The sequence below is a fragment of the Sciurus carolinensis genome, chromosome 8 (assembly GCF_902686445.1).
Source record: "Sciurus carolinensis chromosome 8, mSciCar1.2, whole genome shotgun sequence".
NCBI classification, from domain to species: Eukaryota; Metazoa; Chordata; class Mammalia; order Rodentia; family Sciuridae; genus Sciurus; species Sciurus carolinensis.
Genome location: NC_062220.1, coordinates 17,862,379 through 17,890,308, shown reverse-complemented (window position 1 = coordinate 17,890,308; position 27,930 = coordinate 17,862,379). Strand labels below are relative to the sequence as shown.

Here is a 27,930-nt window from a genome sequence, read left to right as displayed (position 1 = left end):
AGAATTTGTCTTCAAGACAAGCTCAATTTATATTTATCATGGTCTTATAAAAAAAAAGTGCTACATAATTTTTTCCACAATATTAAGCAAAATGGCAATCTTAAAAATATACGGCATTGGGACTTATAAGTCTAAAACTGATGGCAATCGTTGCTAACATCTCTTTCTGTGGTTGCCCATTCACAGTAAGGCATTCATGTGATTCTCCAGGAAGTTCTGAAACTAACATATTTTAAACTTTACCCTATCGTTGATGGATCTGACAATCAAAGGGGGAGGTCATTCTCTGTAATTAGTTCATGTAAGTTTTTATCTTCATGAAGAGCAAGTCAAATGTGTGGTCACAATCTCTATATCTGTTTATCGTCTAAGGCATTCCTTCCCTCCCAGGAGTTCAGGGATATGGTGTTGGGATTTTTCCATGTTTTCATTCTCTAATAAGGTATATGGCTTTCATGAACACTTTCAAAGAACAAAGGAAAATATGTAGCAGTAATGTAGATACACAGCATCCTTAAGCAGATCCACGAGTAACATAATATAGTAGTTGTAATGGATATAGGCTGAAGAAACGTGTGTAAGTATGTATCTGCATGTGCTTTGTATCTGTTTTGTTTGTACATCTATTTTGTGCTTTAAAAAAAATCTCTTATCAGAAATTAAATACTCTCATTGTTCACTGTTTTTCTTGTTAGATAGTAATAAGAATTTTAAATGTAGATCTGCATTCCTCTTTCATTTGAGTTGAAATATTCTTGAATTACACTGGATCCCTTGTGAGTCTAGCAGGATACAGCCTTTGCACTTGCTTTTGGTATCTTTCCTGAAAGAGTGAAGGATTGAGAAGACAGAAAAGTAGGGGGAGGGTGGATTTCTAAGAGGGTGATGTGTTTTTCTCTGATGAAAATGCTCTGCATCTTTTATTTCTAGAGGAATTAGAATCCACCTGAGCTTGAAGAAGGCATTACTTGCTGGATGCTTACAATAACATTATGCTCATTTCTCTTCATGCAAATATATTCCAAAACTCTATATAACTTTTTAAAAAGTATAATGAATGCTTTGATATCCTAATCTAAGAATGCTGACTGCCTTATTATTTTTGGAAAGGATCAATGACTGGGAAAGGCCATTGCTTCTCTTCATTAGAAAAACCCATGACTAAAGGTTGGTAACGTTCTAATTATTATGAATAGGGAACACTTTTAAATGATTCAATTTGTAGAAGATAGTACTTTCTATTCTCTCTGTTTGCAAAAGGATTTTGACTTCTGTTCTTTATTTGAAGAAGTTTAGAACAATTAGTTTTAGATTTTTAGAACTATGGAGCTGAGCTAAGAGTTAGATATTATGGGAAAAAATTCCCTCTTCTTCCTAAAGAAATATCTGTCCCTTCTATAGATAAAAACCTTTTCATTCTCAAGATTTCTTATCCTCAAATGAAATTATTTAACTCTTTATGCCCTTGCCTTTCCACCCAGTTTAGCAATCCTCCCTTGATTAATATTCAGGGCATTGAAGTCCCTTGGAGCTCTGCTAACAGGATATGAGGAGGTCATTCCAGGACTATGCGGAGTCACAAGCCTTCCCCCAAGATTCTCTTCTTCACAATCTGCCCACACATGAGGGTGATGTCATCCATACTTGCAGGATACAGGGGGAACTGAGAGGGATGCTTATGTGGAGCTGAACAGGGACTCTCTGATCACTGGAAGGTTGTTTTCACTAGGTTTTTGGTGAAGTTGTTTTGCACCCTTCAAATGATTACAGGAAAAGCTTGTCTTCACTCTAGTCTAAAGAAATAGCAATGACTTCTCCACATTTTCCTTCCCGTCCTCAAGGTTTAATAAACATCAGGGTAACATTCATCAACCAAGAATATTTGGAAAGACATCACTTGCTCATGCAATCTATGAATTGCAGAGGCAATCTTTTTTAATCTCTTTTTCCCCCTAATTGTGAGAATCAGTGATTTGGGGAGCTGGTTCCTTTATATTTATGTTTCAGTGCTTTGGTGTGATTTAACAAGGTGTTCAAAGCTGAGGCTGGCTGGAAGAATTCTCAGGGCTCTGGGCAAGTTGAATTTCACACCCTATGCCAAGGAGATTTGCATTTCAACCCTATTTTAATGGAGAATCAGGGCATTGTTATGTGGTTTGCTAGGAATGGTAGCTGACACAGCGGAGACACTGTGCCCTTTTGGCTTCCTGCCATGCCCCATAATAAAGGAGTATGCCACAGTTATTTACAGGACTGTTTTTCCCTTGGGAGATTTTGTTCTAGTTCACCTTATCTCATTACTGATTCATGGGCTGGTTTTGGCTAAATGATGATGAAGCGACAACCTGAGCTCAGAGTCTAACAAAATTTGCTGCAGCCTCCTCCATCCTTTCCACCCTTCTGGAAACTTGTAAAAAAATCACTTAAGATGCTGCTTTTCTTTTGTGTCTTCCATCCATCCCCATAAGTACCTTTTCCTATTAAGGTCAGCTTGTAAAAGGACTGTATTTACTATTCATGTTTTGCACTTTACAAGGTACTCTGTTGGTATGAAGCACCCGTCCACAAGATGCCTGGAAGCTGGTCCTGTTTCTGTCCTGGCAGTTGGCTTTGCTTTGTGGGAGAAATGGACCCCATCAGCATTCCTAGCTCAGAGAGTTTTAGACTAGATGGCCAAAGCCGTTGAGCTGCCAAGACCCTTTGGCTACATCACCAGACCAGTATGTAATGAATGGCAAGCCCAGGGTATGTGGAAGCCGTTGTTTCCGAAAATGGACTTAAGTCATCTTGGTAGATAGGCATTTGTTTATTGAGTCATCACCTTAGAATTAGCAGCCACTACGTCAAAGTCAAATAAATACTTTGAAGCTAATCTCAGCCAGTTTTCCTAGACTTGACTTCTTTGAATAGTAGACGCAAAACTTGTTTACTTAAAGACTGTGTAGAGTCCAGCAGATAAGTGCTGTACAAAAAGTCTTTGTCATTGGCTTGAAAAAAAAAAATTAAAACAGAGTGAAAAGCCTTGGTTTAGAGAAACTCTGTACAAACTATCATTCTGTATTTCACTGTTTGCATCCTGATTTGTACTGTGCTGGCCCAAACTTAATATAAGAACCTCTTTCTGTTCCACTTTCCTAGACTACTTTGTGATTTTTGTTGACCTCTGTACACCAGTGGAACCTTCTAGTTACTGAAACAGGTTGAGTCTCCCTTGTCTGAAATGCTTTGGACAAGCAGTGTTGTGGATTTCAAATGTTTGGGATTTTGGAATATTTGCAACATTGTTATTCCCATGGGAGATTTTATTCTAGTTAAACTTCACTCATTCCTGGTTCACTGGCTGTTTGGCTAAATGATGGTGGAGGAGCAGCTTGGGGAGGGGGCCCACCTCCCACTTATTTATGTTTCATATGCACTGTATGCACAGGCTGGAGGTTAATTCTGTGCAATATTATTCGTGCACCTGCATTTTGACAGCAACATGTCATATGAAGTCAGGGGTAGAAATTTCCAGGTGTGGTATCAGGTTTGTGGTCAAAAAATTTTGGATTTTGGAATATTTCTGGTTTTTGATTTTTGATTTAGAAATGTAGGAAGTACCAGAAACAAGACAAAAACGTGTCACATTTGTGCTCATAGTGATGAAACAAAGTTGAACAATAAATTCTCACTGAAGTTACACTAGAGAGGATAGGTGACAAAAGAGAACCACAAAATCAAATTATTGCACACAAAAGCACCTTTTATTCAGCATCACATTGATTTATTTTTCTAGTATTTTTTTCCTCAGATGGAAAAATAATTTTATCAAGAAAACAGCTGTTTCTGCCAAAATGAAAAAAATTCATATTTTAATGCTGTTCATTTAAAAAAAAAACAGTCAGCATTGCATTAGGACACTGTTCTTCCTTCCTCCTTCCTTCATTTTGCTGACTAACTTTTTAAAAAAAGAATCCATTGGCAGAGAACAAGGTATTTTCCTCAAATAGAGTGATTATATTGTATTGCTGTTTTGTTTAGTATGTATTTTTTTTCAATTGGGGAAAAAAAAAAAAGTCTAGGTGAAAAAAAGATACCTAACAAGAGAAGTAGTTTACATGGTCACAACATTTAAATTGCTGCCAAAAACAAAATTGTAAAAAAAAAAAAAAAAAAAAAAGAGTAAATGTGAAATATCGCAAAAACTTCAAAAAACTTACCTCAATTGTCTATCATTTACCATGTACTATAAGTCAACTTTCTAAATGAGATTACAGTCCTTTATTATAAGCCCCTAGTGGTACTATGGTATACATTTAAAAAATGCTACTACAAAAATTTTCTTTCCTCTTCATTTTGCCTATTATGTACTTAAGCTATAGATATTTTTTGAATAAAAAGCCTACAGTAGGTATAAATGCAATAGTTAACTGATTCTGGTTGCTGATGTCCTTTTCCTGTTCCTCAGAAGGTGGAATCATCTAATCCAGCATCTTCTCCTGTTTCTTGCCTTCCTTTTTCTTCTTCTTAGATTCTGCTGTGATTCAAAAGAGAAAGAGACAAATAAGTCATCAAACTACTACTCCATAAGGGAGGAAAGCCACTTTTCCTATAATTGATCAGGTATTAAAGATAAGATTAAGAGACAAGTTGCTTGCTCTTGGCAGTTCTCTTGGTAAATTGATAGGAAAGTGTGTGGTGTTGGTGTGGGGATGTGTGTGTGCGTGCACATACACAGGCTTTTTAAGAGTATCCAGGAGGAACACAGCCTACTCCAGTGTGAGTAACTATAAACGCCTGTTATCTTCTTGGTCACCTCCATTGGGTATGCAAAATATTGTTTGGGGGTCCTGCATAGACAGCAAACACAACAGACAGGTATTTATCTCACAATTAACCAGTCACTACCACTCAGGGAAAAGTTTCAGGAGCTTACCTTAGCCCCTCAGCTTTCTGATTCCTTTGACTGGGAACTGTTTATGAGTATTAGCACTTTCTTTTCTGAGGCGAAGTGATTCCAAAATGCTTACACTCTGGATATTGTCTCTGCTTACATATTCAGCAACCAATTTACATAGAAAAGACCAATCATGAGCCACACATAGTCTGTCTGGTACTTCCCTGAAGGAGTTCCTAGTCTTGGGCTAGCAGAAGAGGCCAACCTAGGTTAAACTAGATAAGTAAAATTGTGAAGATTTAAATCCACATCATATACAACCACAAGACTGGGATCCTCATTAGAATAAGAAAAACTCCTGTTTGTATAAATATGTCAAAATATACTCTACTGACATGTATAACTAAAAATAACAAATTAAAAAAAAAACAACTTTTTAACCCAAAGTCTCCATCTTTTCCACTCAAACTTCTTGCCTTCTCTCTTTTGCTAATAAGAGAATGCAGTCGGGAGGAAGACACATTTACTTTGGTTCCAAAGACAAGAATGGTCTGAATCACTGAGCTAGCAAGTCTGAAGATATTACCAGTTGTTTCTGAACTGCTTCACCTATTTGGTCCATACTGATGGCCGATTCATACCAGCTAAGTACAGGGTCTGGAGTCAGATTGCCAGAGTTAAATTCTGGCCACATCACAGGCTACTGTGAGACTCTGGGAAACTTCTTTAATGTTTTTGTGTCTCAGACCACTCACTTTTGAGTGAGCATATGAATAGTGCCATAGCATATGGAAAAAAACACAGGATTAATATCCAAATTAAATGAGCTGCCTAAATCCACTGAGAACAGAATATGGCCAAGTAGCTCCAGGTACACAGCTATCATGAGTTGACAATGGGATAAGAATAGAGGGACATTTCTCCGTGTAACTATAATACTTCACCAACACCAAGACATACAGACTGAGCATGTTGCTGAATGTGGTAGGCAACAGAGGAATATTGGGGACAAAAGCAATGGCCAGCAGGAATTAGGACATTGTTGATTAAGAAATGATGCCAATCAGAAACTTTGTACACTTCCCAGATCATACTTAAGTAGAGCTGGAAAAATTTCCATTCCTATTTATTCTCCACGTCACCTCTTCAAGTAGCTTCCAAAGTCCACTGCACACTGGGCAAAACAGTAATTCTGTTCAATGTAATTTTCCAAAGCTTCCTTTACTCAGGCTTCAAGGGTGTCCAATATGCAATTGAGTCAGCAGTTTCTAAAATCTTGCTTAATTATTGCCCATAAATATATTCATTCTGTTCATGCCTATCCTCAGCTTCCCCCATTTCTATACTGAAGAGACTTAATCTTTCATTCTCTATCTTTTTGCTTGATTTTATAAATGTCCCCTTTCATCAGCCTATGAATGTGAAAATGACCAGAATTTCCAAGTTCAAAGATATCCATAAGATCAAAGAAGGTATTCTGTTTAATTTTTGGACAAATATTTAGTGTTTAAACATTTAATAATTCCTAGCTTTGATTGACATTTTAGGCAATAGCTGCATATTAAGATAGTATCCTCAGGGAGGAATCCAGAATGTCAACTGGGATCCCAACTCCAGTTTTGCTTGTCTCAATTTCTTCATATGCCTTACTGAGGAACCCTTGGAAATTTTTGTAGAATGAGTGCTATAGTATTTTCATGATCTAACATGACTCTATTTTATACATAAATCTAATGGATGACTTACAAATTGGGTGTTTTGTGTACATTTATTTCATAAAACTTGAAATAATGCACTATTTGATCTAGTTAATGTAAGATATCCATCTCAATAAACACTTTCCAAATTCAACTTGCAAAGATAAGAAAACACCCTCTCAGTTACCTGGGACTGATATTTCATTTTTCTTCATTAATTAACAACTTACCCAATGCAAGGAAATTAACTACTTGCCCAATTAATCTGCACAGTGCCAATCAATTTATTTTTCCAACACAGTTGGCACATCATTGTAGCATTGCATCAGCATGCTGATCGATTGGACATGGAATCCAATTTATGCTCCATGGAAATGGAAATATGAGAAATCCTCAGTAAAAACCAGTGGCAAGATGGAAGAATCTGCATTTACAATAAGGTCAATTGGATTCCTCACATAACAAAGTATTTGAATTTTTTCAAATAAGGAAAATCAGGTCAGTAATATTGCTTCTAATCAAAACCACTGTTTTCCCAATTTTTATATATATTTAACTGACAGACTAAAGGAGCTTTGTCATTGCTTGTCTCTGTGGCCTCAAAAACTTATTAACAACTTCTCAATTTTGACCTAGAATATGCACAGAATTTAAAACAATATGAAATCTATGATCTAGCAAAGACCTGATTTGACTCTTTAGTGTAAAGAATAAAAACCAGAAGCAATCAGATCACTTCCCTTTTCCTCAGTCTTCATACTTGTGCCTATTTCTATTGCCAACCCTGGCTTTTTTTTTTTTTTTTCTATCTAGTCTTCAACCTTGAGACCTAGTCCTCTTTGTCAACCCCATACGTCCATCACTGCTCTCACCTCCTCCCACCCTGCAGGTGCCAGCTGTAACATTAGCTCTAGTTTGCTGAGCTCATGGATGGCGTTTGAAGTTCTACTTCCCTACCACAGCATACACCTCTAGGGTGGCCATTGCCATTGAAGTACAAGTCATGAGGGGTGGAATCTCTACTCACTCTTGGACCCCAGCCCAGGGCATGGTGCCTTGCACATAGCAGCTGATGAATGAATCTTCAGTGAGATACACAAATGTGCAATTTGACAAGAGTAAGTCTTGCTCACCTCCGTCATGGTGCTTCCTTGTGTCTTTCCCTCGGCTGCACGTTTTTCCTCCCATCATCTCAACTTTCCATAGCTAACACCTACTTGTCTGTATGATCTTAGTTCAGTTTTACCTCTTCAGGAAAGTCTTCCTAGAACTTCAAGACAAAGGGCTTTGCATGTGCAGATGCTAATCCTGTGCCTCTCATTGCTTTTTCCAAAATTAGAATGGAGCAATTAATTTTATTTCTAATTCACTGATATGCATTTCTACTTCCAACAAGGGTAGAAGCCCTTTCTGTCTTTTCTACCTCTATCCTCAATGCCTGGTACATAATAAGTCTTATGAAATACTTGCTGCACACAGACTAGAGAAAGGTATTTGAATGGGGAATAAAGAGTGTCAACTAATCACTAGATGGAAAAATAGTATCTCTTAGGAAAGCCAGGAGTGTAATTCAACTGGAATCTTGCTATGTTTTAGTACATCTTTAAAAATAAACTAAAAACTTCTTCTCAGCAAAAGAAACAATCAATAATGTGAAGACAAAGCCTACATATTGGGAGAAAATCCTTAACACATGCACCTCAGATAAAGCATTAATCTCTAGAATATATAAAGAACTCAAAAAACTCAACACCAAAAATATATATATATAACCCAATCAATAAATGGGGTAAGGAACTAAGCAGACACTTCACAGAAGAAGATATACAATCGATCAACTAATATATGAAAAAATGTTCAACATCTCTAGCAACTAGGAAAATGCACATCAAAACTACTCTTAAGATTTCATCTCACTCTAATCAGAATGGCCATTATCAAGAATACGAGCAACAAATGTTGGCGAAGATGTGGGGAAAAGGTACACTCATACATTGCTGGTGGGGATACAAAATGGTGTAACCATTATGGAAAGTGATATGGAGATTCCTCAGAAAACTTGGAATGGAACCACCATTTAACCCAGCAATCCCACTCTACAGTATAGACCCAAAGGATTTAAAATCAGCATACTACAATGACATAGCCACATCAATGTTTATAGCAGCTCAACTCACTATAGCTAAAATAGGGAACCAACCTAGATGCCCTTCAACAGATGAAAGAATGAAGAAACTGTGGTACAGCTTTAAAGAAGATTGAAATGATGGCATTTGCTGGTAAATGAATGGAGTTGGAGAATATCATGCTAAGTGAAATAAGCCAAACCCAAAAAATCAAAGGCTAAATGTTTTCTCTGATACACAGATGCTAATTCACAATGGGGGTGGGGTGGGGTGAGGGAAGAATAGAGTTACTATATGTGGCAGAGGGAAGGGAAAGGAGAGAAAGGGGTATGGGAGTAGAAAGGATAGTAGAGTGAAACAGACTTTATTACCTCATGTACTTATATGACTGCATGACTGATATGATCCTACAATATGTATAGTCAGAAAAATGAGAAATGACACTCCATTTATATACGATCTATCAAAATGTGTAAGTGCATTCTACTGTCATATATGACAAATTAGAACAGATTAAAAAATTCTAAAAAAGAAAAGTTATTGATATAGAAAATAAAAAATAATAAATATTTATGAGGAAGGAAATTATAGACAGACAGACATGAAATTTATCCAAATTTCTTATCACTTTTTCTTGTCTTTAAAGTAGAAGCCTGAATTAATTCAGTAGGAAAAACTAATGTTCCATTTTAGTAGTCATTCCAGATAATAGTGAGAAATGTGTGCTGTGACCAAGAAGGTCCTGAATTGGCCTGGAGCAGGGTTGTAACTGGATAAACCCAAGTACTTTATAACGTGGTCTTGTAGTGGTGGTGGCCACTCTGCAAGGTATTCAGAGCAGCAGGACACCAACCTGATGTGAAACAGTAGAGCTCCTCAGGTCACTCTGAACAAGAGTCAAGCTGCAGGTCACACACTACACAACATCCCAGGCTATCTGACACTCTTCCCCACCTGGACTGAGGCTGTGAGGCAGACACAAAAGCAAGAAGGAAATGAGCCATTGCCAAAACGTGACTGAAAGGCACCAGCCAGAGAAGTGACCTGTTCTGCTCCTTGGATGATACCCATGAGGACATGGCTGCACTGGAAACTCACAGTAAGGCCCTGGGTGCTGTCCCACTTCCTGTGTTGGCAAGCTTCTGCCCTTTCATTAGCCAGTTCTGCACTGAAGGAAGGTAAAGTGCACAATAACTGAGATATAGACATGAGATAGGAAGGCAGGACTGTCAAGTCTTGTGCTACTTGAATAGAAACAAGTAGTTTTAAGATATATTTGAAAGTGTTGAGGAAGTCCTAAGGCTTTCCAAAGAAACAATCCTCAAAGATTCAGACTCTTCCTATTGCTATGGATCACAGAATCTGAAGTCCCATTTTTACTGTATTCTCTAGAAAACTCAAAATTTCACCAAAGAAATTCTTTTAATGTATAATAACTATTGATAGGAAAGAAAAAAGGAAGTGAGGAGAAAGAGGAAGAATATGCAATATTTCACAATAAATTCTGCATCCATGTATTTTCAGTTCTAAATAGAAAAAAAAATCTTGATGATCAATGAAGTAATAAACACACAGTGACCTTTTGGCTCGTGAGGCAATGGGGAAGCCATGAAATGTTGCTAGGATCATACTGAGAACCAAGTCCTAACCAAGAGAAGTAGTTCTAATCAATATCTGACACTTACCAGCTCTGTGATTTGAGGGAAACCAAACATTCTGCATCTGTTTCCTATAACCTGAGGATAATAAAACCTATATCTTCTTCAAAGGACCACTGGGAGTTTTATGTAAGATTAAGACCTTTGAGATCTCAATTGACCACTGCTGTCTAGAAACATTTCCATTGATTCATTAGCAAATGTGCACGCCCTCTCCACTCTCCATCAGGCTAAATTCTAGATGCCAGAAGAGACTGGTGAGCAGAACAACATTCTTCCCTCATGGAGCTGATGCAAGTCAATGATTTTAAGATAGCCCTATGTGAACATTTCAGAATTGTAAATAAATTCATATTAAAAACCAGGGATCAGTGGTTGCTGTTTTTATGGCTTTGAGGCCCATTTTTCTTGCTTCTCATTTACCACTACATTCCAGATATATGTGATGTAAAAACTACAGTATCAACCAGAAGAATGAATTCCTAGAAAGAAAAAAATACCTATCAGTGATAACTTGAAGAAAGAAAAGAATTTCTCCCCTGTGAGTTTTTTCATATTTTTAAAAATATTGATTACATTTCTGGTTTGAAAGGTAATTCAGGCTTATATTAAAATAAAGAAGTTTATAAACATTTATTAACAAAAATTATCCATTATTTCTCAATATGTTTAATGATGGATTTTATTTATGTTTTCTTAATTGGGTATACAGTAACAGCTAGTTAGGACATTTTTTATGCCAAAAATTCAACTGCATCTATTCTCCATCATATATACTTTGAAACATGACCAAGAACTACCCCTTTGTGACATTCTATCCCCTACAACCTTTCTTCTTTAGTAGATCATTTGAATTGCTTCCACATTTTGATATTGTACACAATAATTCAATGATAGTTTTGCTCACACAGCATTACATATTTAAATTTTGCCGTAGTAAAGATTATTTAAAAAATGTACTGGATCAAAGAGTAAGATGTTTATAAAGTTCTAGATAAGAACTGGCAACTTTATTTCCTGGAAGGAAGTACCAATCTAAATTCTTAGCAATTTATGTGAGAGCTTATCACAGCAATCTTGTTCTCAAAAGGCAAAGAACCAAACGACGCACAGCATCTCTTTACCATCTATTCAGAGGTCCTGTAGGAATACAATTGCCTTGCAGTTTGCACAAGTAAACATCTACTCCCACTTTCTATATTTGGGGACTCTGGAAGAAATGGGGTTGGAAGTGGGCCCAGAGTGAATAACATTCAGTTAAAGATCTCTTGAAGACTTGAGTGAAGATGTTTTTCCAAGAAGCAGAAGAGCTGAGCATTCTGGAACAGGCTTATGTTAGTCAAAGGCTTTGCTTGGATTACTTTATTTTGGGTGGTCTGCTGTATACACAGAAGACTAAGAGGGAAATTAGGAGAGAAAATGATTGAGGGGAGCCCACATTTTAACTCAGTCGGCCTCTGTTTGCTACTAACTTGAGTGACTTTGGTCATTAAAGTCATGGGAGGGAGTATTGATTAGACTAGAAATAAGAGATTTGTTCAAGAGATAAAAATTCATACTTCGTGGATGGTAAATAGTGTACTCACAAATGCATACTTTAGATTCCGAGGTCAAGGGACCCAGTGGACATGGACAGCTGGAGGCTTGTCGTAAAGACCGTTATGAGTTTACCTTGGGAGCCTTGTCAATAAGTCACTAGAACTCATTGAAAGAAAAAGACTAAAGCACTGTCAGACAGTACAATCATAATGTAAATACATCCCAAATCCCGGATCTCACCAAGATCCTTCTGGTGCCTCTTGAACCCATTAAAGTGACTCACTTGCTCTCAAGGATCAGCTACTTAGAGATACCTATTTCTTTGCACCACCTCAACTATGCCTCAGAACTGGTAATAACTCTTGTTGAATTATGGATGTACAACTTGGAGACCCACTCAGAGTCCAGGAGCTAGTTGACTGGGTTTCCTAACAGGGCACCATTCATGAAATTTCCCAACATTTCCATTTATATTAGAGTAGCAACTATTAAGTGGCACAATACAGAAAGAAATTTCTATCTATTTGAAAATCAGAAGTACAGACTTTTAAAAAATTCACTTAATATATTATTCACAGATAAGGGTCTGTCAAATATCTGTGTAGTAATTTTGAGTCTTCTTTGATTTCTTGTGTTGTAGGACCACTTGCTTCATGAACTCCAGGCATGAACTTCTAGGAGCGTGCATGGAACACACGCAGCACAGAGCGTTCCCCACATTCTGACACTTTCCTGCCCTCACCGTCCTCATTTTCACCCACTTTCTCTCCATATCACCACATCAACTCCCTCTCCTTCTCAACTATCTGCCCTTCAACACACTTGCCTTCTATCAAGTATAAGTAAATAAAATATAGCACGTACCCAAGCCCAGACATGAAGCAAACCTCCTCAGTCTTTCAGGAGCTTCCGCTTTGCTCCTACACACTTGGTGGAATGGCTCAGCTCTTAACTGCATTCCTAAATAGAAAGTTCTGCTGCGAGAGCATTGGTGAGTAATGTAGATGTAACTGAAGGTTTACTGAAGGGAACAAGGAAATTATTTCACCAACCAAGTAGAGCAAAATTACTAAAAGTCAGTCCCTGAACTTGTCAGTTTTCCTACAAGGCAAGTCATGCAGGATCAGTAAACTAAGGTAAGTAAATAATAATTAATAAATAATAATAGTAATAAATAATAAGTAATAATAATAATAGTAATAGTAATACAAAATATGGTAAGTAATGTAAAGTCAAGTCAATGTTGCATGATCCAGATTCTTCAAGTACAACGTTTTCAGCCTCTTTCCTCTCCTGTGTCTCTATTGCCCTGTCATTAGGGGAAGCCGTAGAGCTATCTACTGGCTTCTCCAACTCTTTAGGAGGCACTTTGTACAGTAAAGTCAGGAGAGGGAAAACCTGCCATGCTCAGGTGTGTTGGTAGAAAAATCTTTACACTGTGTGCACCATGCAGAAAATCACCAAGGTAAACTATCTTTAAGTCAGCACATTTGCATCATTCTTATATGTTAGCTACACCTATTCTCCCTCTCTCTCTCTCTCTCTCTCTTTCTTCATCACACACACACACACACACACACACACACACACACACACATACACATAGAGATGAGAAATTGGTGTTTGCTCTTCTTCTATCCAGAAAAAACTTCTATCCCTTCCTCAATTTGTGATCCACTCTCAAGAGGTTATATTTGTTGACAGTGACCTCCTTAGTTCAAGTAGACTCACTGATTTATCTTATGCTAAAACAGGAAAGATTATCTTTTGTATGACATTCAAATATTTAAAAGCCTATTTCTGCAATAATGAGGACATAGGTAGAAAATTTGCCCTTTTATAAAATATTGAAAATTACAACTAGCCTCTGTCAGAAATGAAGCATATTATTATAAGCAGCAGTAAGTAGTTCTTATTTAGTATATCTTATTTATTCCCCATTATCATGTCTGATACCTACTTCAATATAATAAGACCAGTGCTACTGGAAAATAAAATTACGATTTATGAAAAAGAAGAAATTTTGAATTCCATCATGTGTGAAATTTCAGTACATACAGCTCCATAAATTGTTCCATATTTGCTTCCAAATGGATTTTTCTTTTTGGTTCAAAAAATCATAGATACAAGCGTAGAGGAGAGGAAGGAGAAGAGGAGGAGGGTGGAGGGGAGGTAAAGCAGGGGGAACAGGAACTGAAGTTGAGTAAATTAAATTCCATGCAACTTTGTCAAAATAAACCCAACTACTATGTATAACTCAAATGCTCTTACAAAAAATGATTGCATTGACTAAAAAAAAAAAAAAAAAAAAAAAAAAAACTTACAGAAAGAGACAGAATCAATTGTTATGCACTGAATGAATCCCTCCCTGAAAGACACACCAAGTCCTAACCCCTATACCTCACAGTGGGAACATATTTGGAGACAGAGGCTTGACAGAGGTGATTAAGTTAAAATGGATCATTAGGATAAGCACAAATCCAATATTACTGGTGTCCTCAGAAGAAGAGGAACTTTGAACAGACACACACATTAGTGAAGACACAAGGAGATGACCACTGCCAAGCCAACCTGTGACACCTTGATCTCATACTTCCAGGTTCCAGAACTGTGAAGAAACACATCTATTCCATGCAGATCACATTGCCTATGGTGGTTTTGTTATAGCAATCCTGGCAAACACATGAAACTGCAAATTGGATTGCAGACTACCCCATGTCTGTATGTGCTTTGGAGCCTCCTCATTCACTGTAGAGAGACAAAATACATTTTTATTATTTTTTTTATTTGTCCTACAGAATTTTAATTTCTTTTAAAATTTCAAATAATTTAAATAAATGACGGTGGTAGTATGGAATATAGGACTTTATGCTCAAAGACAGTTTCATGAATGCAAGTTGCATGAATTTTTTCACCCATCCCCATGCCTGTCCTCCCAACTCCAAGCCAGAAACATGTCTATGCTCTGTCTACAGAAGCAGCGGGTGTTCTGAAGAGCTCTGCCTGCACTTCTTTACATTTTGTAGACAGCAGTCTTCAAAGCTGAATTTATTATTCTTGTGCATCTGAATAAGAATCTGAAAATACTGTCTTTCTATTTTTTGAAAAATGAAAATTATTTTCAATAGCCTTGCAAGGGAGAGTGCTGTGAATTCATTTACCAAGTGTGTTAAATATCCCTGGGACTTACCTCCTGTGTGCCTGAGCAGCAGGACACCAGAAAAAAATTTACCTGCATCTTGTCCTCTGAATTTCTGATGAGCTTTTCTACAAAGTGTTTACCTTCTAGAAAAATCTTTTTTTTTTTTTTTCCCTTTTCCCTGTCTTTGCGCACTAAGCACCAGCCAGTCTGCTTTGATTTCCCTGTGGGCTCCTGGAGGCTTTGCATCCATGCAAAGCTGAGTACAGTCACTGGGAGTATATGATGTGTGCTCACCGATGACACTGCTTACTTGTGTGGTAGTGCCTCAGATCCTGGCAAAGCACCAGAGTCTCTGAATCTTGTAGCAGAGAGAAGACAATGCAGTCTAGGGTCTAGGCTAGAGGATGCTCAGTGGAACAGGGTGTCTTATACCAATATTTCTTACTTTCAAGAAATGTCGCCCCTGTAAATGATCTCTGTTTGAAAAATACAGCACTAAAAGTTGTCTTTTGACTTTAATGCAATTGTTACACAAAGGCATGTTCATATCAGGAATTATTTGATAGGAGTCAAACATAAATCACTCCAAAATATGCTTATAGGAATAGTCTATAATTATTATCAAAACAAAATCAAGTTATTATTATTATTTAATATACCAAGGACACGTTCCAGGAAGTACTCAGTTTAGGAAGCAGTGGTATAGCCGAAAAGAACTCTAGAAATGGACTGTCCTATCTTTAAGTTCAAGGCTGACCATTCAGTGGCAGGGTGACTTTGTGCAAGTTGGAATCTTAGTGTCCTAGATGCTAAAATCTAAATAAAACTGTTTGGGGCAGCTATGAGGATTAAGGGCTTAGCATGATGCTGCTGTATCATAAATATTCAGTGAATAGAAACTGCTTTAATGATGCTTAGTAAATGACGATAGCTATAATTTAAAACACCAAAAGAAATTCTCCATTCAGAAGTCAGAAAGGAAAAATGCAAAAGTCTCAGGGAGAGGAAAAAAAAATCAAGTCCTCAGTGCAGTAAGTAATTAGTGTGAACATTGTTCTATTACACTGGTTCCTTAACACTAATTATTGTATGGCTGTTTTCTGTGTGCACAGCTAATGAGCCTCTAAGCATGGAATTTACCCAGGGAGATTAAAGTAGACACACAGTACAAAGCAAACCCTACCTATATTTATAGGTGCTACTTCTCACATCTGCCCTGGCAATTAGGACCAATAACCCTTCACTGAGGATGGATGGGAAGCACTGAGATAGCTACTCTTGCAGGTGAGTTCCTTGTGTGTCCACAGCAATTTATTGGCACAAATTTGATGCCAAGGAATGAATGAGGTGTCCTAGTGAGCCAGACCAGGACAGTGTAAGCAGACACATCATTTGTTCATTCATGTAAGTCAGAACACTTAATGGAGTTCCTCCCATGGACCAGGGCCTCTGAGATGCAGTAATTTACAAAGGTGACTAAGACCTGACTCGCAAGGAATTTCCACGTGAGGTCAGGCAGATGTGCCCTCCCACAGCACAGTGATCACCTTCTCAGAGGATCCTTCTCAGAGACTACAGTGATCTCTTTTCTAGTCCCTGGCCTCAGGGACTTTGAACTTCACCTTTTTTCATTCACAGCACTAATTTGGTTAGCCCCTTCTCTATCAAGACCAAGTTCAAAAGTTACCTTTTGAAAAAGACTTTTCCCAGTTACTCTCTCTAACCTGCCGCCTTTCAGTCACTCTATTTCTTGGATCAGTTTGGTTTTTAAGGTCCCTTATTCTGATAGTTAGTTATAACCTTAATTATTATTTCCTTATGTTTCTACTTTCCCTCCACCTCCATTAGAACATAGCAATAAAAGGGAAGGGAATTTATTATCACCAGCACTTAACATACTCTTCACCCCATCCTAGGCTTGTAATAGATTTTTATAAATAACTCAATGAATTAGAACAGTGCCAAAGAACTAGGTTTCCTTTTCACAGCATTTGATACTTGGTGTGAAACTCTGGAATGTATCTTTCTGTCTCTGCTGCTGCACTTATAAGTCCATTAAAGTCCTTATTTTCCCCTGGTGCTAACTCTATCCTACAGTAACCACTCGAGGAATGAATAATGCACCTATCGTCTACTCACACCCCCAGTGACCCATTTCCATGCCCCTGAATGAGCTAGATTTTATAGAATGAATGACAGAAGAAGGAAAACAGTTACAGATGCAGAGAAATAGATGCATCAGATGCCACAGTCCTTTCCACCATTTCTGAGGTCTGCTGATCTGGCTTGGCTGAGGCAGAGTATATTAGCGATATCTGGCCCATGGGCCAGGCAAGAGACCAGTCAAGATGACTCATGAGCAGTATGTCGCATTATGTTCATGAGAAACTTGGATACCTGTATTGAATAGAAACAGGGAAAGCGCTTTGCATAAGGCAGGGGATACAGCATCAGACTGCCTTGCTTATATGCTCTATAACCTTATGCTAGGTATTTAACTTCTCTAAATCCTGTTTCCTCATGTGTACAACTGAAGATGATAATGATAACTGTTTTAGAGTTTTGTGAAAATTCAGTGACATTGCACATTAACAATGTCCTAAACTATAAGCATAGCAGACACTCAATAATTATTAACTATAGATACTATTGCAGTCATCATAATTCTTCTTTTGCTTAAGAAACTGCTGAAACACCTAACTCAAGAAAGTCTTTTGGAAAAAAGGAAATAGTCTCAAAACTACTGCACATTTACCAAGAATTTTTAACTACAGTCCTTCATTTTATCTTAATGATAATGCTACGAGGTATTCATGGTCAACACCAATTTACAGAAGACAAAACATATCATTGTCATAAGAAAAAACCAAAATTAGAACTTCTCTCTTCAAGTACAATATCATAGGATGAAAATTATAGGTGTTGAAAGATGTGTCCACAAGCAGAATAAGAAATAGAAAATCTTGAGACCAAATAGAATTTTTCCTCTGATAAAGAACAGTAGAATTCCCACAAAGTACCCCATGCTGCCTCTCCAGGTCAAATTCAAGGGCAGTAGGCAGCATCACTGTCCCCATTCCTCAGCCCATCAGTGGTTCTGGTGGGGGAAGGGCAAGCCCTGGGCTAGCCTACGGTGGGATTCTGCCCCTCTGCCTCTCTCTGCCCAGCTCAGAGTCCCTCAGCCTAGCAAAGCCCATCTTCACAGTGTTGCTATGCTTATTCCTGAGGGGTGTCAGGCCCAGAAAACAGAAATGTTGGGGAACTTCTTTTATCCATAAATGAGCTAACAAAAACACCTATTTAGCAGACAGAGGATTGAGGGAATATCACTTTACTGACCCCCTTTTCCCATTTAATCATCAGCTGCCAAAAGCTGAGACCTGCACACAGAAGAGGCTTGCACTTAAATAGTTTCCGTTCTTTTGATCTTTAAAGATGAATCATCAAACCTGAGGGAAGGCTAGGCACTTATCCAAAAGAGTGGCACAGGGGCAAAACTTTTAGAAATCACTGCAAAGAAATAAAAGGAGTTGGGGTTGTCATGAGCAGGGATGTTTTACAATGTCCCTGGTTGCAGCAGAGTGTGGATTGTTAGAGACAGCACGAGGAATTAACACTCCTTCCTGAGCCACCCAGACATCCATCTGGGTGTTCCCACCTCTGCCTGTCCCAGGAACCGTTTGAGAATGTCCTTCTGCCAGCAAGTCCAGAAGCCACCATGACCGCATTGCTAACTTGTCAGGACCAACAGGAATTTCACAATATCTTTTATTTGTGCATCATATTTTAAAAGTAGTGACAAGCAACTGCCATGTGAGCAATAATCCAAGACCCTATAACATACCAAGAAGATCATAAGGCAATATCATCTGTGGCCCCAGGATATTCTTAGCTCACTGACTCCTCCCACACAAGCCCCAGCCAGAGCCCCAGTCCCAACCCCAGCTTCACTCTGTACTCCAGTGACCAATGCCTGCTTTTGGGTCTACACCACATGCAGATGGGACTGGCTATAGGGCCATTGTTCCATGACAGATGGGTCTCTCCTGGTTTCTCAATTTACTCTTGAGTAGTCATGTCCTTACTGACATCTTTATGTGGCATTCTAAAATTTAAGAGTATGTTTTTCATAGTAGAAATCAAGCAGTTTTTATATTAATCCAGTACTATTTCCCAAGACAAAAGAGGTAAGAAACTATGAGAGGCATTCTCCAAAACAAAACAAAATGAAATGAAAACAAGACAAATAAAACTGAGCCTGATCGTGGGTTTTATGAGAAGGATAATGATGGGAGGAAAAGCATTTGTTGTCTATGTGCTTATTAATTAAATTTTATGACATAATTAAGCTTATTTTTTTTTCTGAAGACCATGATATCCTATGTATTTTATTTTTGAAAGTCTGCTATGTCAATTCCAATAGTTCCTGTTTGGAAAAATGCAAAAAAAAAAAAAGAAAAAGAAAAAGAAGATATCAAGCAAGAACAAAAATCTGAAACTGATTCCGCCACTAGACAATAGGACGGATATGGCTGATTAATTGATTTTCTGTCATTCAACACATGAGCATTAGAACAGTTAGGGAAATTCCCCAGAAGTTCTACCATTTAATGATTCTAGATGGAAAAATCATCTAATATGACCAGAGTTTCATGGTTTATGACACCAAGAGAAAGCACGGTGCAATTGAAAAAGTAAATGATCTTTGATGTCAGTCGACTATGAATTTGAATCCTGGTTCCAGAACTTACAAGCTGTGAAACCTCAGGTCAGTTTCTGAACCTCCCTGAGCCTGTGCTTTCTCATAGAAGGCAGGGTAAATAAAACTGACTGCACAGAGCTGCTGTGAGGTCTAAATTAAATGATGAGGAGCTCCTACCATAGTACCCACTTAAAATTAGTGCATTCCTACTTGTCTTTCTCCTTTTCCTGCACTGATTTAAAATCAGAGAAAGCATTGTTGATTCATTCTTTCCTGAATGAAGAAAGTCAATTATATTTTTACCACTTTGGTAAAAGTTTAGGTAAAGGACTATTGGGCATTTCCACTGGGTTTTGATGGATTTCATGTGCAAGACCTTTTTTCTTAGCATTCATTTATTGCATAAATCTATGTTCATTACCTATGTGCTACCTTTTTCTAGGCACAAGGAATACGATAGAGAACAAACAGGCCAGGTCCCTATTCTCCTGAAACATGTTCTGCTGCAAGTCTTCCAGAATTGTCTTAAAAATAATATTGCAGAAAATATCTTCTTCCATTTGGCACACTCCTCTTGGGCTTTACAAAATGAACCTTCTACTTCAAAGGAAAACAAAACCCATACTCACATAAGACTTAGGTAAGATATCAGAATGGTTCAAAAGAGAACACAAGATTAGAGCTGGCCAAACCTTGGCTCTGTCATTTATTAGATATGTACTCCTGGGTAAATAAATTAACCACTGTTGCTCAGTGTGTCTTATAACAACATTTACCTGTAAGAATATATGGCACTTTATGAGATAATATATGCAAAATACTTAGAGCAAAGCACAGGAGTAAAAACAGAGTAAGGATGCCATTACAGATTCCACTTTAGAATGATTTGCTTTTCCACTGAGCAGAAGGAAATGAGCTCTTAAGGTTATGGAGTCAAATAATCTGTCCAGGGTTATTTGAGAAGAACAGTATAGAAGCATATACATTCATACATGCTACCTGTTGCATAGCATTAATTAATTAAGTAACTAATTAATTAACTTTTGGTACTAGGGATTGAACCCAGGAGTGCTGAGTTACATTGCTGGCCCTTTTCTATATTTTACTTAGAGACAGGGTCTCTCTCGCTTGTTAGGGTCTCGCCAAGTTGTTGAACCTGGCTTTGAACTTTTAATACTCAGCCACATGTGCCACTGCGCCTGGTGTTACATTGTATTTAAACCATGAAAAAGATGTCATGGAATGTGTGAGTTTTTCCCATTAAGAAAATCTGCTATCTGCCACATCTCCCTGGCTCAACTCCTACAATAAGATTATTCTTTGTGCAGAGTGTCTAGTGCCAAAAATGGCATTCATAAAAACCCTCCACTGTTGAGAGGGAAAAGATTGGTTAGTTTTAACAAAAGCACATTATGCACAGAGGGAAAATTACATTTTAATGACCTAGAAAATGCATAACTGGTAGTTTGAAATTTGGCATTCACTCAGGCTAATCCATTTTCAATTAATTACATAATGTAGTTCATTACTATTTATGAACATTACAGAATGTCTACCATCCTTGAAAGACTTTTTCCACTGTTATTCAAGTTGAAAGCCAGAAACAAACTTTTAAACTTCATTAAATATTGCTGGATGTGAAAGGTAAGAAGTTGAACTATCCACCAGTTCAATTAAAAGAAGACTTTGTTTAATGTATTTACTTATACCCTAAGGGGTCCTTTTTAGTCATGGTCTGTGCATTCTAAACTTGTTGGCATCTTCCACATTCACCAAGTCCCACCATCCCCCACCTGACCACGTTCCCACTTTTTTCTCCCCTTTTATTGAACTATGGTTCCTTCTTCCCTCCTTCCCAAAGACAGTGTGCATGCATGTATCACTGCTTGGGTTTTTTTTTTTTTTTTTTTTTTTTTTAACTAGTACAGTAATAGCTCTCAGACTTGACTACATAGTGAAACTGTCTAAGGATCATTTAATTTTTAAACAACTGATGTTGATTTAGATGCTCTCGTTTATGCGCATGCGCTAGAATTTCTGTAAGTTCCCGCAGAGAATTCTAATGTGCGCTCAGATTGAGAAGCACGATGCTGATGCTTTTTTTTCCTTTCTGTTCTATCGTTATGCTATTTTGGTTCAACAACTGGTTTAAAATAAACTAATTTGAAGATTATATCTCTGAATTCATTGATTGGGAGAGGTTTTTCACTTCATGCACAGTTTTAATTTGATCCGTGTGGTTGTTTGTGATACTTAGAGAGTCGGCACAGGTTCCCACAGTACTAACCCCAGCCCCGGTTCATGCTTTCCAAGTACACACTATTGTAAGTAGAGATTTTCATAATCTGGAGAGGGTAGCCTGAATCCTAGAGTGATCACCCACAGGTCCAGCCTCCTACCTGACCATCCTGAAGTTGAAGGTAAACAATTTTGTGGACAACTTCATCAGGGGCCCAAGAACTGGGCATGCATAGAGAATTATTTCTGGCCACCATCAGCCAACTAGCCAATCCTCCTCAGCTTCTGAGAAATTTATTCTTTCCTATTTTCATTTATCATATGGTCAATATTCTGAATTTCTCTGTATCATTTATCTGGCATTATGAATTTTGGGAAGATTATTTTAGGATTCAAATAGGAGTAGAATCCAAGACGGTATTGTAATTTAGAGTTCACTGAGACATACTGCATTAGTTGGCTGAGGCTTCCATAATGTACTGCAGAGTTGTTGGCTCAAACAATAGAGATTTACTTTTTTGTGGTTCTGGAGGCTAGAAATATGGGATCCAGGAGTCTGCCTGCTCTGCTTTCTTCTGAAGTTTCTCTCCTGGGCTGATAGATACCATCCTCCTCCTATGTCTTCACATGCTCATTCCTCTGCTGGTGTCTGTGTCCTAGTCCCCTCTTGTAAGGACACCAGCCATGTTGGATTCTGTGAAAACTCCATTGCAGACAATGTGGGAGAGGTTTGACTTAAAATCTTTTGCCTTGTGAACTCCATAAGTCTCTTGTCAGGACCTAGTTCTGACAGTTTAGAGTTTGGAGTATACGTCCACCTATCTTGACTATACTTCAAACAGCCTCACTGACAACTGACCCGTTTTATTCATACCCCGCATCCCTCCTGCCAGCGACGCAGAAGACATCAATTTGAACTCTCTGGCTGCCTGATGAATGGAACATTTGCTACACTCGGTATTTGGGACTTTTTCACTTTCTTATGGTAGCTCACCAAGATTTCCTTCTAGAAAATTCAGGATCCCACATTTGGAGATTGTGCCTGAGTCCATCAATGCACCAAAATTGTGCAAGAATGAGAGGGACCTACCTTGAGGTTTGGGCTTGGTCAGTTTGCCACAGGGTTTGGAGATGGTGACTGTCTTCTGGCAGTCAGCGTTGTGGAGGGCACGCTTCAGACTGCCAGTCCTGGTCTTCAAGGCAGTATTCAGGTCACATTCTCCCCAGGCCTGGAACTGGTATTTGCACTCCGCTAAAGCAGGGTATGATCAAACAGAAATCCTTGAAAGATTCTATTTTGGTGCCTTGGTAACGATGGTATACTTTTGTGTTTTTAATTTTTTGTATTGGGATAATTGTAGATTAGAAGATGCTGTTACAATTAAGACAAAGAAATTCCATACATTCTTCACCCAGTTTCCCCAATGGTGGTATTTTGCATAACCGTAGCCTGGTAGCACCCCCACAACACTGACATGGATACCTCCCACAGAATAAATTCTGGTCTGTGTAGATCTGTGTTTCATGTAGATGTCTGTGACCACTAAGCCATGAATACACAGAGCAGCTCCAAAACAGAGGCCCTGTTGGTCACTGTCTATAGCCATAGTCTTTCTACCTTCTAAATGCCTGGCCACCAATCTCTTCTCCAACTCTGTAATTCTGTCATCTTAAGAATGTTACATAAGTGGAATTATACAGTTACAACCTTTTCAAATTGCCTTGTTTCTACTTAGCATAATTTCCTAGAAATCCACCAAAGTTGTCTGTATCTATAGTCTGATTTTTGTTACTGCTGAATAGTGCCTTCCGTGGTATGGTTATACCACACTTAGTTTAATCATTCACCAGTTGAAGGACATCTGTTGTTGGTGTGTGTGTGTGTGTGTGTGTGTGTGTGTGTGTTTCCTTCAGTTTTTGGCTATTACAAATAAAAGTAAAAATTTGTGTTTTAGTGGAAACAGAAGTCTTCATTTCTTTGGGATAAATACCCAAGAAACTGATGGATTGCATGGTAAATCCACGTAAGAAAAAAGCATCATACTCTTTTCAAATGCAGTTGTACAGTGTATCTGAACTAGAGCCTAATATGCCTTTATTGAGCTCCTCATCAGTCACAAATGTAGCCCAAGGGCTTGGGATATAGATCAGTGGTACAGTGTTTGTCTAGTCTGTGTGAGACCCTGAGTTCAGTCCCCAGAACTTGGAAAAAATGTACCTCAAAGGTTACAGAAAGAAACACATAGGTGTATATTGGTTCTTCAACTGGCCAACAGACCAGAGTACATTGTGTTTCTTTATCACACAGGTAGGACATTTGGGGTATTATGTCTTCCAATGGCCACAAGAGACAAAACATGGGGAGTTCAATACTGGGTTGAAGTTGAATGTGTTGAGAGAATCTGCCTCTGGTTTAGAGATCAGATCAGCATGAGGCTGACTAGTCAGTGAGAGAAAAAAAGTCTATGAAAATTGACTGGACCAGCCCCTGTTGGATCCAATAAGTCAATTTATGACGTATGAGGAGGGAGGAGAGGAATCCATAGAAGAGGGCTTGAATGTAACAGAAGGAGACAGAAGAAGGAAGTGAGTGAATAAAATTGGAGAAAGGAAATAAAGGAACTTAGAAAAGAGAAGAAAGGAGAGAGAAGTTAGTTCAACAAACTTTATCAGGAAGGACCAAGGGCTTGTTTTAGGCCCCTAGTGATAACGAACTGGTTCTCTACCAAGGACGACTCTGGTCCCAGGCAGCATTTGGTCATTCATATCTGGAGATTTTTTGTTTGTTTTCTCAATTGGTGGGGATGGGAGTGTCACTGGAAACCATTTGGGACAGGACTTATCCTGCACAAGACAGGCTCTGCAACGAGAGATTACCTGGCCCAGGGTGTCTCACGGGTGCCAAGGCTGAGAAATCCTGGGGTTAGGCAAGATGTCTGGTCATCTTGCAGCTGATAAAATAAACCTACTAAACATAAATAGTACTCGACCTCTAAAAGACATTTAGTGGAAATACTCCAGAATTATCTCAGAAGAGGTTAAATCAGTAGCACAGCAGAGAGAAACTTACCTCCAAATTGCTTTTTCCAGTTGCAGGGGATCTTACATCTCTGGGTCTTCATGGTCTGCTTGCACTCGGCTCCAGTGCGGGTGCCCTCCCGGGTACCCAGCCCGCAATCCCCGCTGGTGGGCACACACACACTCCACTGCCATTCTCCACAGTCAGACTTCTTCACTTTTTTTTCTGGAAATAAAGAACCAAAAATAAGAACACTGTCCATCTCCTAGATAGAACTAAGTTCATCCTGAGCGCCTTAACTGCAGAGACTGCTCTCTCCTTTCCCCTCTGTCCAGTTAACAGGGGGAATGTGACAGATGTCAGTCACAGGATCAAATCAATGAATAATCAAGCAGAGAGAGAAAGAAAACTAAAGAAATAGCTAGACTATTAGTTTAACTCCTAAATGTGTTAGAGACTAAGTGATTTACTGACATCTCCTTCTAGAAGTAAATATATCTATTCAAAAAATGAGATGCTCTGAAACAATTCAGCCTAAAGAGAAACATTCTCTGAGAACCAACAGTTGACAGATCAGCTATTTCACTGCAGGGGATGTTCCTTCCTGTCTCGTGGATGGAATAACATAGACAAACAGACATAACACAGACAAAAGCAGACTCCTCACTCCACAGCCTGCTCTGACTCTGGGAAGGTGCTACAGGGGATTCAGTTTCCTTCTTTGTAAATCTAAGATTGAAACAAAAAATCCTTGTGTGACATTATGAGAGGGATGAGAGGTAACCAACTAAATTACTAATCTAACAAGTGTTTCTTTCTAACACTGTGTCTCCTCACATTATTAGGCTTCATTAAAAGAATCTCTGCTTTTACAGAAGCTCCTGATTAATAGTTAAGGTTCTATACAAAGACCCCTACTATGATCATACTCCAGAACCTACAGTGGGGAAAAATAAGGGATGTCTCTCTTCCTCTAAATAATTAGAAAAAAAGAAAGGAAAAAATAAAAGGGAGGGAGGGATTAAAGGCAGGTAGCTGGGGGAAAAAGCAGGTCACTGGATTAGATGGATATATTAATCGATGAAGCATCCCATAGTAACCCTGCTGCTTACCTGGTTTCTCTTTCTTCCCTGCCTCAGCAGTGTCCACAGCGGCCAAAATGAAAATGAATGCCAAGAAGACAGCTGCAAATTTTTGACGCTGCTGCTGGTACTGTTGGGACTGCATTCTAGGAATAAAGAGAGAAAGAGAAAGTGGTGATGTCAACCTGAGTCAGGCTTCGTCAAACCCCTTGATGAAGGAAGAGTTCCACTTTTCATTTCTAAAATGTTGGCTTTCAGAAAAAATGCCTATCAATTATTAGAAGCAGAACTTTATCTTTTCTCCTGCTGAAATACATGCTCTTCTACAATCAGTCACATATTTACAGATAAAATGCAAGTGTTCCAATGGTTTAAGGAATTATAGAAGTGAAAGAATTTTGAAGGCATGTATTTTAGCAGACTCCTACAGCAAATCTTGATGATAGCATCACTTGGTAATATCAACAGCTACAACCATCTTCAGAATTCCTGACAATTCCTAGAAACAACCAGAGCATTGTAGTCCACAGGGCTCATTTGAGTGAGCATGATGAAAGATTGTCTATACAAGTCTATGTTTACTGCTTCACGTTAGATGCATTGCTAATAATCAATGGCTTTGATATTTTTATCACTTTCCCTGGTCATTTCGATCATCTTATTATTATTCCTGCACCCATTGATTGACCACAGAGTGGAGCACAGAAGTAGAACAAGCACACCTGTGAAAAATCCAACATGATCTATGAACTCATGTGCTCAAGGTCCTCTAAATCCTAGGATGCAGGGAGGCGCCATTGCATTCACTCATAATCTTCTCCACATTTGACAGGAATCTAAACCTCCAGATAACATTAGAAAGAGCCTCTAGAACTTGAAGCCACTTGTTGACAACCTGGTGTCTATATGGTCATATTGCCAAAACACCCCTAAAGAAGTCTTAGTCCAAGCCCCAGGGCCACCTGGTGGCTTCCCTGAGTCGTCATCTGCAGTCACTTGCTTTGAAGTGACTCCACGCTACCTGCAGTGTTCATGGTGTTTTATACTTCACATAAAAATGATAGAATGAGTGTCTATGAGCCCTTCTTATTTCAAATGTGGCAATAGAGTACTTTGGATGCTTTTACACTTTTTGGTACAAATAAAACCTTTCTTATATATAAAAGATTGAGACCACTCCATTCTCACTCAAAAATATCTATGCAGTGATACCCTTTTTGGTGAATTTGCCTCTACTTCAGGGACATGGGATATGCTGTCCTTTATTAGTTTTTATTTTTCAATTAATGACTTTGGATTCCATTGTATGAATAAGGCACATTTCACTTCAGAATTAAAATTAATGTTTTGGTACTTTTTTCCTTTCACTGAATCACATACCCTGATGAGTAGCTACTCACCAACCATCTCCATCACATCCTACAATTTAGTATCGGATGTTTCATTTTTTCCTACTGCCAAATTTTTATGATTGTGCCCAACTTATGGCCACACAGGAAGGTTCTTATTGATTTTGAGTTTTCTTCCTGTTCTTTCCATGGGTCATGAATAACCTAAGAAGCCTATCTAGATTTGCTGGTTTCCAAGTCTTGTCAGAGTTCACACAGATGAGTACCCTGGGGTATCTGTCTGATGATAATTTTCTAAGGCATTCAAATATCATTTAAAATTATTAGTTGTAAAGTGAACCAAAGCAGAGGTCTTCCAGTTTTCCCCTAAGGCTGCCTGAGAGCCTTCCTTCAGTGACTAACCACTTTGTGGCAAAGAGAAACTTCTCATTTGAGAGTTTGTCACCTTTTCATTTGACTTTTCTTAAAGGGTCAATCAACTTTTCAGCTCAGAACTTTTAAA

At 38.4% G+C, this 27,930-nt stretch overlaps 1 protein-coding gene across 2 annotated transcripts in view; it reads right to left on the bottom strand.

Moving 5' to 3' along the window:
- Positions 1-3,727: 3,727 nt before the first annotated feature.
- Ptn (pleiotrophin) overlaps positions 3,728-27,930 on the bottom strand; it is a 97,907-nt gene continuing 73,704 nt past the window's right edge. Inside the window, exons 2-5 of one of the 2 annotated variants that reach the window (XM_047561772.1) lie at positions 26,110-26,225; positions 25,049-25,222; positions 23,069-23,230; positions 3,728-4,516 (exon numbers count right to left, since the gene is read on the bottom strand). In XM_047561772.1, coding sequence (XP_047417728.1) covers positions 4,461-4,516; positions 23,069-23,230; positions 25,049-25,222; positions 26,110-26,224 — 507 coding nt within the window. In that variant the 5' untranslated portion in view covers position 26,225 and the 3' untranslated portion in view covers positions 3,728-4,460. The remainder of the gene's footprint in view (positions 4,517-23,068; positions 23,231-25,048; positions 25,223-26,109; positions 26,226-27,930) is intronic. The other variant, XM_047561771.1, reaches the window with a different exon arrangement.